This window comes from Natrix helvetica (genome assembly GCF_964273705.1).
Source record: "Natrix helvetica genome assembly, chromosome: 7".
Lineage (NCBI taxonomy): Eukaryota > Metazoa > Chordata > Lepidosauria > Squamata > Natricidae > Natrix > Natrix helvetica.
The window spans coordinates 9,474,420-9,487,932 of record NC_138558.1 but is presented as its reverse complement, the minus strand read 5'-3'; the positions used below and the strand labels follow the sequence as shown (position 1 = coordinate 9,487,932).

General features: G+C 37.2%; 1 protein-coding gene across 2 annotated transcripts in view; it reads right to left on the bottom strand.

Moving 5' to 3' along the window:
• Window positions 1-13,513, bottom strand: part of BMP2K (BMP2 inducible kinase) — a 60,844-nt gene that overhangs the window by 32,526 nt on the left and 14,805 nt on the right. For both annotated transcript variants that reach the window (XM_081960355.1, XM_081960356.1), the window contains exons 2-6: window positions 7,932-8,050; window positions 6,296-6,401; window positions 5,543-5,685; window positions 1,972-2,093; window positions 1,118-1,199 (exon numbers count right to left, since the gene is read on the bottom strand). In XM_081960355.1, the coding sequence (XP_081816481.1) occupies window positions 1,118-1,199; window positions 1,972-2,093; window positions 5,543-5,685; window positions 6,296-6,401; window positions 7,932-8,050 (572 nt within the window). The remainder of the gene's footprint in view (window positions 1-1,117; window positions 1,200-1,971; window positions 2,094-5,542; window positions 5,686-6,295; window positions 6,402-7,931; window positions 8,051-13,513) is intronic.

The window sequence follows — 13,513 nt, the reverse complement described above, 5'->3', positions numbered from 1 at the left end:
AAAAACAGCAGACTATTTCAAAAGTTGCAATCAGTTTTGTTATCACAATTTCATATTATTTGAACAATTGCTAGATATAATAATAAAACCATTGAAACATGTTGTGTCACTTAGATCATTTAGTACTATTTAGCAGCAACTTTTCCTAAACTATAATTCGGTCACGTTTGCTCATTTTAACAATAATTTTCTTGATTTTTTTTTGCTGCTTGTGGCATTATGACAATTTATTCTGATGGTTATTTATTTCACTTCTACATACGCAAAGTACACTTGTCCTAGTAAAAGTGCTATTGTGGTAAATACCGTATTTTTCAGAGTATAAGACGCGCCTTTTTCCCTCAAAGAAAAGGCTGAAAATCTGGATGCGTCTTATATACAGAATGCAGGATTTTTTGCCTCCCGAAACCCCACCCGCTTCACCAAAATGGCCATGCAGAGCCTGTAGTAGGCTTCCAGAGTGCTCCTGGGAACTGGGGATGGCAGAAATAAGCAAAAAACAGGCTGTTTTTTGCTCAGTTTTGCTCCCCCCCCCCGCCAGCCCCCAGAAGCACTCTATAAGCCTCCTAAAGGCTATGCCTGCAAAAAATTTTGACAAAAAAATGGCCCTGTTTTCATGAAAAACAGGCTGTTTTTTGCTCATTTTGGGGGGGCACCCCCCCCCCAGGAGCACTCTACAAGCCTCCTAAAGGCTATTCACGCCCTTTTTTCCCCGCGAAAACGGGCCATTTTGGGAAGATCTGCAGAGTGCAAAAACTTTTTTTTTAATTTGCCTCTTCAAAACCTTGGTGCATCTTATACTCTGAAAAATACGGTACTTTCCAAATGTAATGGATTGAATTGTTTCTATAAATTTAGTCAAGAGAACAAAAAAAAACCAAAATAAATATGATTCGTTTAAAATTATGTTCTACATTGAATTTGGCAGATTAAAAATGTCACCCATTTCATTTTTATAAATTGTATACAAGATATGAGTTGGATTCAGACACTTATAAACAGCAGACTCACTGAAATTAAGAAAGATTAAAATAAACCTGGCTACTTATAGATTCTTCTAATATAGTGATTTGGTCAGCTCCTTTCTTATTAATTCTTACAAAACAGTTTGTCTTACCCAGATATCTGCCTTGGTTGTAATCGTTTTCCCTCCATAAAGATTGATCATTTCAGGAGCTCTATATGACAATGTGGTATACCTTAAGGCAAAATAATAAAAATTAAGTGTAAAAGTTAATCAAACACAAATATGACTACTGTAACCTGTTTTACAAGCCCAAACTACACAACTATTGTACTAGTGTACTTGAACATGGGGTATTATTTATTTTATTTTTTAAAAAATTTGACACTCTTTGATACATTTTTCTCAAGGTGGTTGATAAAGAAATCAGACCTGGATATGCGCATAAAATGTTTTGATTACTGATGGTTTGGCTTAGTTTTTTGGAATTTAGGGATGCACACAATAGCAAAGAGCAAAAGCATTCCACATCAATGGCAGAAGGAAAAAGATACTAAAGGTCAGCTGGGGGCAGCAGGAGTGGCAGGAAGGAGGGGGATGTCACAGAATGCAGAGTGGCCAAAGGGGCAGAGATGGCAGAGTGGGGAGGGTTGAAGTACATGCTAGAATTGTAAATGCAGACAGGCAGAAAAGCTCTGGATTTTGATCATGTGACTACAGGGAGAGAAGTGCTTCAGTGACTTTACCTCTGAAAAGCATAACTATTTGTTTAGCACCACTGTAACTTCAAAAGGCCATTGATGGAATGGTCATTAAATGAGGACTATATATAACCGATTTCTAAATGTACAAATTCATTCAATTAAAGAACCGAGCCTTTGGATACATTATTTCTTTTTAAAACGTTCTGCTATTAAAGCAGGCACTTGAGATTTGCAAACACTTTAAAGATGTATTTTGCTGTTGTTGGGATGGAGAAAACGACTGCCTTAAGATGTGTAACTTACTTTTTAATTTCTTCTTCAACTCCACTGACTCCATCCTTCTGAGGGTTAAGGAATTTATTAGTGGCACTGCCGAAGTCACAAAGCACATAGTTTCCACCGTCATTCAATAAAAGGTTTTCAACCTAAAAGGAAACGAAAATCAATTTACGACAAATGCACACAAACACCGAATACGGTTCTAATAATTTTCAAGCACTTTCACTTAGCTGTTTGAGTTAAGATTGAAGAACTAAATGTTATTATTACTTTAATTCCCCCAAGTAAAAAATATATACACCGTATTATGACATGCACTGCATTCACACCTCAAGAGTAAATATAATAGAGTTAACAAGCTGCTTGCAATTAGTCTGCCAAATATTCTGCCCCCAAAAGAAATGAAGAGGGTTGGCTATATCAGGAGGCAGAACTTTTCAGTAGAAGCCCCTACTGCAGGGGTGTCCAAACTTGGCAACTTTAAGACTTGTGGACTTCAACTCCCAGAATTCCCCAGCCAGCTCTGCTGGCTGGGGAATTCTGGGAGTTGAAGTCCACAAGTCTTAAAGTTGCCAAGTTTGGACACCCCTGCCCTACTGGATACGCTCTTCCTGGAAGCATGATTCCCCTCTACCCTACACTCACTTACAACGCTGTACTTTCTCAAGATAGTCTATTATCTAGGTTTAGCTGCCCAAATAGTACATCCTACATTTGCACATTTTAAAGGCACTGAGATCTCCTCAAGAACATAAAAGAGAATGAAGTGTGGAGTGTAACACGCACAAAAAGAATAATTATAACAAGTCAAAATAACTTAAGTCTTTTGTTTTCAAATGATCTCAAACTGAAAAACTGTAGAAGAGCCAGCCAAACCAAACCAATAGAGATTTTGAGATTAAAGGTTATGTTATTGATTATTTGCAAAGATTAGAAATAAATGTGTACATCTTGGTGTATTCTTTAATCCTTTTGATTGTGGGACTTTCCAAGTAACACTGAAACTGTTTACAAGATTGTTATATAGAATTTGAGTAGATTTCACAGTGTTGTTCCAGCTTACAGAAGACTAAATTGTGAGTTTAAATTACAAGGAAGCATTTTCACATCTATAAGCTCAGCATCTGATAGGGTTGGTGCTGAATGCAACTCATACGTATGTGTGTGGAGAGGATACTTGATACTACCTCAGTACATAAAGAAGAATTTACTAACAATAAGAGGCCTTGAAATAGCTTGCCCCAGAAAGTGGTAAATTTCAGTGGAAAAAAGGGTAGGATGCCATAGGTTTCATAATATATTCTTCCTGGATTAGATGACCCCTACAGTCCCTTCCAACCTAATTTATAATTCTATGAACATTTTAAGCATGAAGAAAAGCTTTCTGGAGATCTCTGGCAAGAACTGTTCATCTTTTCTATAGAAGCCTAATAAGTGAGACGGAAGGGCATAAAGTATGACAAGCAAAGGAAGCAAAACTGGCTAAAACTGCTTTACACAGAGTTTTTGGATCTAAGAGAAGGAAGAATGTCTTGGTGAACGAAAGGAAGGCACTGGATTAGGCACTGGATTATTTAGCTATTTATTGATGTACTGATTTGGTTGATTGCATGTCTAATATTTGATATTTAGATTGCATTGTATTGGATTGTATATCCTGCTTATAGAGTCATGTGACTAAATTGCACTTGAATCTCAGTGGCAAATAAATAATACAATAAAAAGTGATGGGAGAAAGATTCTGTTCAAGTCAGTTATCAGTTCTGATGTTGCCTGAATGTAAGACAGATGCCTACTTTACAAAATTAATCAAATAACTTAAGAAGAAAAGCAATTTGATGCAACCTAGGAAAAATCCGACCAGACAAGTTCTAGCAATAGCAATAGCATTTATTCTTATATAAGGTCCTATAGCAATTTACAGCACTCTCTGGGAGGTTTACAATGTAAGCATTATTTGCGTATTTTCTCCAACAATCTGGGTCCTCATTTTACCAACCTCAGAAGGATGGAAGGCTGAGTCAACCTTGAGCCAGTCAGGATCAATCTCCTGGAAATAGGCAGAGTTAGCTGCAATACTGCATTTTAACCACTGCTCCACCAGGACTCCCTAATTTTAAACTAGTAGGCTCTTCTAACTATTTCAAAGGACAACGTATATGTTTTAGAGTACAACCACCACCTCCACGTTATCTGATTAGGAATTATGCCTTTTAATGTATGCCGATTAGTATACATTTGAAGTGACAGTAAAATTATTTTTAGTCTATTGTCAATTCCTGTGATATGGTAAAGTAGCATAGATATTATTAAAAAGTAGCTTCCTCTATGATTAGGAAAATTCTGTTCAGGAAAAATCAAGACTGCTAAAAAGTCATAGCTTGTCAGAATCGTTTATGTCTCTAAAAAATACTGGATCATTTTCTAGAGACACAAACTAGGGGGAAAAAGTATTCCTTTTTCTTCAAAGGGAAAACTATCTGAACTGGAACACATAAGGATCAATCTCCCAGATCAGAAATTATCCAGCTTCTTGTCAACAAATGGCTTTATCTTACCGCCTTTTAGTTTATTCCATTACTTAATCAGACAATCCTTCAATACCATCTATCCTCACTCAGTTGATACAAGCTGAAAGCCAAAACTATCATCAGCATACTAGGATAAATTACTCCAAATTCCCAGAACCTGCTTAAAATATTATAGCTATTTCAGAAGCCAGTAATTTCTCTGAAAACTATTGTTTAACAGTAACCCCGCAAATACAATCATATTCAATTTATTATCGATTTGGCCTCCAATCTATTAAACTACTGAAGAAAGAAATCAGGGTTGAGATTAACGTTTGCTGTCAGCTAAAAAACAGTAAAGTCTTATCCCATAAGTAATCCGCTACAGTAAACCCAAAATTTTCAAGTATTTTACACAAAAAGGGCACACCTGAAACAAATGATAAATAGTAGTTATATTATTTCCACAAGCCTTTCCTAATTAATTAATACCATTACTACCAGTTTCAAAACAGCATTTCAAACCATTCTTTCTTTTGGCAAGACAGCAATTTTTTTCAGTACATTTGGTATAGTTTGAAATGCTGTTTCGAAACTGGTAGTAATGATATTTGGCCATCATTTGGCCATCATTTTCCACTTCCATTCAACTGAACTTCCGGTTCCACTTAAGGAGCAAGATGAAAAAGAATTAATTATTCAGATAATTTCTTAGATCTCATCCAGCAAGTTGAGCATATTCTCAAATCAAAGAAACCAAAATCGATATAATAACAACAAGGTTTTTTAAGACACCGTCTATCTAAACTCGATTATGTACTTAGGAAGAAAACATGGACATAAGCAACCTAATAGATAAATTGCACAAAGGCAAATATAAAGACTTTATTTGATTGTTTGAAACATTGATGTAGACACCCATTTTATACAAGAATTGAAATATTGATAGTAAAAGCTAAAAAAAAACCACATTAAATAATGCCATGAACAGTTTAAGGCAAAGATAATGAATAAATAAAACTACGCCATACAATTATTCATTCATAGACAGGAAATAGCATGGATTTCGGTCATAATTTTCTCACCTTCAAATCTCTATGAACAATGGGAGTTTTGCATTGGTGCAGCCTAGCAACAGCTTCACAGGCATCACAAAAAATTCTTAGCACTTCTGATTCAGTAAAGCCCGTTTGTAATCTCTGGTTCATCTGATTCACTATTTGCCCCGCTACAAAGAAGGAATAAAAAAAATGTTATAGAGCAGATTGGATTCAATTCGGTAAGATTGGAAACATTAAATATTCAAAACCCTGAAACATTTAACACAACGTTGCTATTCAAAGTAAGAGTTTAGATTTCATCTATTATTTATTAGAGATAAATACTAAGGATACAGTTAACATAAGCATTTCACAATAACAAAATTGAATCAAAGCATTTTTTTTATTTAATCTGGCAATTTACAGTCAAATTAGCCTGATAAAAAACATGTCCCAATATATGGATCATAAACTGCAGTCCAAGCACAAATAACAAAATTAATTGCACCACATTGAAGAAAGGATCTTCTCCAGATAAACCTAAAACACTGATTCTATCTGAAATGTGCTCTAAATATTTCATATTGCACTAACATACGAGTGATCACTGTCATTTTTGTACCATGTTTGCTTTCTAACAAGAAGCAACGAAATGGAGGAACATTAGGAAACCAGGTTGGCTGTGGATAATCTATTTCACCTTGCAGTAACTATGTCCAAAGCTGCTGTATTTTTCTCCAAAACACTGCATGCTAGCCAACTATTTTTGTTATTAAGATGACAAAAAAATGTACTTACCGCGACAATATTCCATTAAGATAAGCACTTCCCACACATTATCACTAACAGAATTAACAGCACAATCCAAATACCCTACAATGTTCTTGTGCCCAGACAATTCTTTCTGTAAAAAGAGAAACATTCTTAAGTATAAAGGGGGAAAAAAGAATATGCTAACTTTTAAGGCCAAAAACAAAAGTAATTCTATCACAAACTATCATTCAATGCAAACTATTAATCATCAGTTAATTATTTTATGATGTATTAGACATTTTATTAAGTATTTGTTTCCTGTTATCATCTTGAATACAGAATCTTACCAATGTGATGTATGAAATAGTTTCATCTCTTCTAAATAAACTTATGAAACTCTCTTTGTGTTATCTATTACTGGCTTAGAATCATTAAATTATTGAAAGCAGGGGTGTCAAACTGGATTTCTTCAAGGGCCAGATCAGCATTGTTCTCCACAGACCAGCCAAAGTGGGGGGCAGAACGGGACGGACGCCTCCTGCAGCACCCTGCTGGCCAAAACCAGAGACACCCCCCTGCACCCCATTTTGGCCAGCAATGTGCTGCAAGAGGCCATCCAGGCCAAAAACGGGGCATGGTGGGGGCCTCATGCCCCCCTGTGCTCCATTTTGGCTGCCAGTGGTACCACAGGCCAGTCCTTTGCTATTTCCAGGCCGGCCCTGCGGGCCAGATTTAAGCACCCCTGATTTAAAGCTTATTTAACATGATCTAGCAATTAAACAAAACATGGATTTGAGGCTTTATATAGAAAGCCAGGTTAAAGGGGAAATAAGCCACATAAATATTGAAGCTCTTATACAAATTAAACTGCAGTTCCTATATTGTTTCTGAAAGTGATCTAATCATTAGGAATGCGCAGCATTTCAAAATTGACTCCAGAAAGTTGTTTTTAAGTACGTTCAAGCACAGAGTACCCATCTCCAACTCTACAAATGCAAATTGTCCAACCCTCTTAGACAAAACTAACTGTTGAAATAAAATGTGGAATGCTACAATCCAGAAATAAGCTATTTTTTGCAATACACTCCATAATTTAACCACAGTGGTTTCCTCATATCAAAGAATCACATTTAAACACAATGAAAACAAATTCAAACATTAGATCCCAAACTAATGCATCATTTCTAAATTATACATAGCCTCACATATACTATAACCAGGGGTCGGTTCCTGCCAGTTCTAACCTCTTCTATATAAGAGGTTCCACAAATCTACCGTGCCGTTTAGAACCGGTTCCACCTCCCTCCCCTCACCCGTCCGCACATCATCAAGATGAAGAGCGAGAGGAGGAATTCTGGGAGTTGAAGTCCACAAGTCTTAAAGCTGTCAAGTTTGAACACCCCTGGGTTTTTTTTTTCTAAAGGGTTAGGGGTGCAAGAGTCTTGTAACTTGACAGCTTTAAGACTTGCGTGCGTCAAATGCCAGAGTTTCTGAGGCAACATTTTGGTTGCTAAGCAAGAGCGTTGTTAAGTGAGTTTCACTACATTTTACAAGTTGGCCACGCCCACCTAGTCACAGGGCCGGCAAGCCACTCCCACAAAGCAGGCCACACCTACAGAAGAGGTTCTAAAAAATTTTGAAACCCACCACTGACTATAACATAAAACTTATATTAACTTACCATTATTGTTATTTCCCTTTTGCAGATATTGAGGTCAGGCACATTATTTACATACATTCTTTTCAATGCACATCGAATTCCACCATGAGTACGCACAAGGAGTACCGTTGAAAAGCCACCTAGAAGAACAACAGTGCTATGAATAAGTTCATCTTTTTAACTTAAGAAGTTAAACGTTTATTTCGTAAAAAATAATTCAAGGGATTACTAATATTCTTGAATGCTTTCATTTAATAAAACTACGTGAAAGTCTGCAAAAAGAATTATGCAGTAAAAGACAAATGCCTATTATTTTCACATTTCAGAAATTCATTCATTTAGAAAGAAGGAATTAGGCTGAAGCAGTCTGTTTGAATCCAAACTTGGAAATCCAACATATCAAAATAATCAGAGATGAAGAAAATCTTATTCAAAAAGTAACTATTACTGTAAACTCTGCAACTTCATAGAAACTTCTGCAAACATCCTATGAAATATCAGAAGTTTGTTTCACAGAATGGTTTACACAGGGGCAAATAGTTTTAGAACTATTTTATGATGCTGCTGAAGTTAATACAACTTCAGCAGCATCAGAAAAACAAATTTCATATGAAATCCTGATATAGCATACGCAACAACTTTAAGTTTCAAATTTTCATTGTACAATATAGCTTTTATACAATTACTGTGTATTGTATTATTGTTTATACTAAATGAAGTCTGAAACTACCAAAGCACAGATTCAAGCAAGTATTCTTTGCCATTAGATGGCAACGTATCCTAGCACCTTTTAAATCTATCACTGTTCTGGATAGTAAACTGTAGTGTCCTGAAGAATGTCACGTACCGATATTATTATTTCCAACATTATATTTATTGAAGATTTTTTATGATTAACTGACCAACTATTTATAGAATTATACAAAAGAAGTTGTCGACTGGCTAAAGCAAAATGTGATAAGGCTTGCAAGTCATCTATTCCACAAAAGTCCTCATTAAGCAGATGTGGGCATGTTCCTACCCTTACATCCTTCCCATTATAAAACCTTTGCAAAAATGCCATGCTGCAGGTAGAAATCACATAACCATCCTTACTCTACTTAAAATATTGGTTCAAGTACGCACAAAGTATGCAACCCTCTCCATAGCTACTGCTTTCTCCGCAACAAAGTCTGAGACTCAAGACGTCATGTTAGCACTATGCTATTTAAAGCTCTTACATTTTAAGAGATTCTTTTTATTAAATATATTTACAGCAGGGGTATCAAACTACATGCAGCCCCCCCCCCGTGCCTCGTTTTCGCCCTCCACGGCCTCCTGCAACTCTCTGCCAGCTGAAAACGGGTGGGACGCGGCCCATTTTCCGCCAGCAGAATGTTTCAGGAGGCCATAGAGGGTGAAAACAAGGCACAGGGGCCACACACCTTTTATATTTCCAGGCCAGCCCCGCGGGCCGGATTTAAGCACCCTATGGCCCGGATGCAGCCTGTGGGCCTTGAGTTTGACACTCCTGCTTTACAGCAACAAATAGTGCTTTGCAGAACTTCAGCTTTAAAGGCAAAAAAAGTGTTCCAGTGTATGTAGAGATTCAAACATTGCACCTCTCTGCAACTCCTCTCTGTAAACCAAATATGTATAATCTTCTATAATCAGGCACAAATAGAAGTGTGATTCGGAGGGGGGGAAAGCATTTGAGTTGCAGACTGATGCTACATTCCAGTCAATCCAAAGAATATTTGGCCCTGCACAGCCTTAGAAACAACCAATGCACCAATATGTTTTATTCCCATTCCACAGGAACCGAGCTTCAGTAACTAAAACTGGTCCGGTTAGAGAGTGACCCTAGCAAACAAGTTTCAAAAACCACATCCTCAACAGTGAGATTTTGAAACTGTATTCCACAGAAATCTAGGATTCTGCAAAGACTTACAGTAAATGGGTTCAATAGAATTAAAGGGGGGGGGGAGACTCTCTGCGAGGAACCAAGGGGAAAAAAGGGGCATATTGTAGTCTCATGTAGAAAGGACTCCACCCACCCCCATAGTCTGTTGTGAAGAGATTCCTCCACCCAATTTTAGCAAGAATTTTAAAAAAATAAGGGAAAAAAATCTCTACATAAGAAAATTGTTATGGGTACCCCTAAAGAATAAGTTGAAAGTGGCTGAGTGTATTGAGTTTCATATCCTTTTTCTCTTGGTTCCTTCAGAGAGTTTCTCTTCACTCTTTTAAACCCTGGAGTTCTGAAAAAACAAATTCTTAACAATCATTTTTTGCAGCCTTAAAAAAAAATTGAACACATTTTCTTCACATTAAGATGATAAAATATTTCCCGATAAAATTCCAAAAGGTTGCTTTGGAGCAGACTGGAATGGGAATGAAGCACCTGTCTGCAACCTTTTAAAGCAGATGCATCTCCTTCTGAAATGGCCTGACTATCACGCAATCCCAGAAACAATGCAAGACGGAAGGCATACGCCCGTATTTCAAAACATATTTTGAATCAAAACTAAATCCTACCGTACAATACAGCATATTTAGAGTACAATACAAAGATTATGGGCAAGTCTCTAAGTCAGGGGTGTCCAAACTTGGGAACTTTAAGACTTGTGGACTTCAACTCCTAGAATTCCCCAGCCAGCCTGGCTGGCTGGGGAATTCTGGGAGTTGAATCCACAAGTCTTAAAGTTCCCAAGTTTGGACACCCCTGCTCTAAGTGGTTTGTCATTGCCTCCTTCCTGGGGCTGAAAGAAAGTGACTGGCCCAAGGTCATTCAGCTGGCTTCATGCCCAAGGTGGGATTAGAACTCACAGTCTCCCAGTTTCCAGATGCGTCAACTACAACTGCAAACTGGCTCTCACAGAAAGAGCTCATAAGTGCTAGTATATTCAAGCCTTATGAACACTTTTTCCTGTTTATAAAGAATTATATTTCACATCCCAAAAATTATTGATCCCTATACACCTACCCCACCAGTGTTCTCTCATCTATACTGCAATTCCAAAATAGATTCCTATGAATACAGTTTCTAAAGAAATAACTATTTAGATCTTTTACAGAAAGAAAGGACTTACAGCTCTTTAATAGACTAAGTTTTATATTTATTCAAACTTTTGTAATCAGAGGTTCACTTTATGTACTGTGGGTTCAATGCAGTGGTAGGATTCAAATAATTTAACAACCGTTTCTCTGCCCTAATGATTCCTTCCAACAACCAGTTCACCAAACTGCTCAGAAAGTTAACAACCGCTTTTCCCGAAGTGGTGCAAACTGGCTGAATTCCACCACCGGTTCCATGTCATAAAAATCTTATCACATAATACAGTCATTAAAATGTACTATAACATGTAGTTTTCTATAAGTGAATGAATTCTAAAACTTTCAACTTATGCCTTCCTTCTTTTCATGTCACTCCCCAGTTTCTTTTTTTTAATTTTGCTGCCTTAATTCACAGGAGTACATTTTTTTTTAAAAAAACTGGAAAAGTCATAGTAGCAGAAAGGCATTTCTCAAAATCTTACACTATGTTTTTCTTTTCATCTTAAAAATGTACAGTATACCCGTCTGTTGCCTGCCTATACATATCTCTCAAAAGATCTAGCCCTTGAAAACAGAACAATATTAAAATCATTTTAAAGTACAAAAAGACCTTTAAAAATTCAGAATACTTGTATGGAATTCTCTTTTCACGGAGAGAAGATGCCTTACCCACTCTCTTGGGCTTTTATAAGCTATTCAAAATTGGCTTACTATACTGTGTCTTTGACCCAAATTGAATAGGGGCATCACTCTAGTTTTTAAAAGGAATGTTAATTGTTTGGTTGTCTTGTTATTTTTTTAGCACTCACTGACAGAGTACACTGGAATTGGGGCAGTTTATGCTGCAGATTGAATGTGTTACTGTAAAGCTGACAGAAATCACAGAATAAAATGTAGGCTGCAAGTTTCCTAAAAACAGGAAGGTCCTTGCCCCCTAGCAAAAGATGGGCTAAAAATGCAACTGTGTCTCTGAAGAAAGAGGGTCCCATCATTTAGGAGTAGCTACTCGTAAGTTATTTTCCCTTTATCTCCACTATAACTCCACAATAATTGGGGACACAGGGAAGGGCCGACTCCATCAGATCTGAAGCTGCAGAAACACTGACATGGACAAAGGAGCCTCTGTGTAGAGAATGCAGAAGATGCTCTTGATGGAGAGAGGGCAAGTCAACGATCATACAAACTTAGTTACGCCAATACAAAGATATTTAGAAAATGTTTAAAACAGGCACCTCCCTAATCCACATGAAGACGAAAGAAGGACAAGGAGAAGCCCATTGAAACTGCTATTATTGTTGTATAGCCATTCTAATAAAATAAGTTTTAGGACCAGGTGGCATCTGTTTGTTGATGTGGAGTATCTTATCAGACTGACACTCTACAATGTCTTAGTCATGAAGAACCTTCTGAACTATGCTGGAAACAAACTGGTCATGAATACAAACCTCACAGGGCAATGTGATATGGCCGCTGAAAATCCTTTAAAATTCTCACTGCCACAGTATGAGAACAATCATAGTTTACAAAGATCTTCAAAGATTTTTTCACTGCTGTTGTAATTTTGAACGGTCACTAAACAAATGGTTGTAAGTGGAGGACTACCTATAATGTGGGAAAGCTGAATGCTCTATACCGGGGTCTCCAACCTTGGCAACTTTAGGTCTGGTGGACTTCAACTCCCAGAATTCCCCAGTCAGACTCTGCCAAGGTTGGAGACCCCTGCTCTGTACAGCACCAGTCTAAATGGAGTTTATCATCATTGTTGATCTTCACGGAACCGTTCCAATTTCCTGCATAAATAATCAACCACTAAAATAATTCTTTCAGATCCAAATCCAGATCTGAAGCTAAAGTAAAATGGATCCAGACAATCCCACTCAAGAATCTAAGATACCAACAAATGCTTTTAAAGCACCTTGCCCAAGAACAAAAAATTGAAGATGTCTATGGAAATTCTCAGCCATCCGTGTCCTGCTTGTCCCAAGGGTGCTTTTTTTCAAAAGGAAACTGGACTTAACAACCTTGAAGATATTTTGCTTCTCGTATGAGAAGCTTCTTCAATTCTGATTGCCTTTTGAAAAAGCACCTTTGGGACAATAAATTGAAGACTGCTGAAAAACTTTCCCAATGCTTTTTAGATATCACAGTCTTTCTTATTAAAGATTTCCCAGTATGTGCATTATTACCAGATCCTACACCCTCTCTATCCGGCCTCTCTTTACACTGCTCACTCAGGAACAGCTAGGGTGACACACATACAGGTAGTCCTTAAGTTACAACCGTAATGAAGCCTTTCCATTAAGGTCCTAAATCGGAGCCTGTCCATTACAGTCATAAATCATAATAGTCGATTTTACACATTTTTGCAGTGGTCATTGAGTGAACGTCACAGTAGTGAAATGAATGCCGCAGTTGTTAAGTATTAAGTGAATCCATTGTTCACTAAGGAATGGTTTTGCTGGAAAATGGAAGTGAAAATTGTTGTAAAATGCAGTCGCATGACCGTGGGATGCTGCAAACAGCAGTAAATGTGGCTGTGTTGCCAAGCACCCAAAGTGCAGTCATAT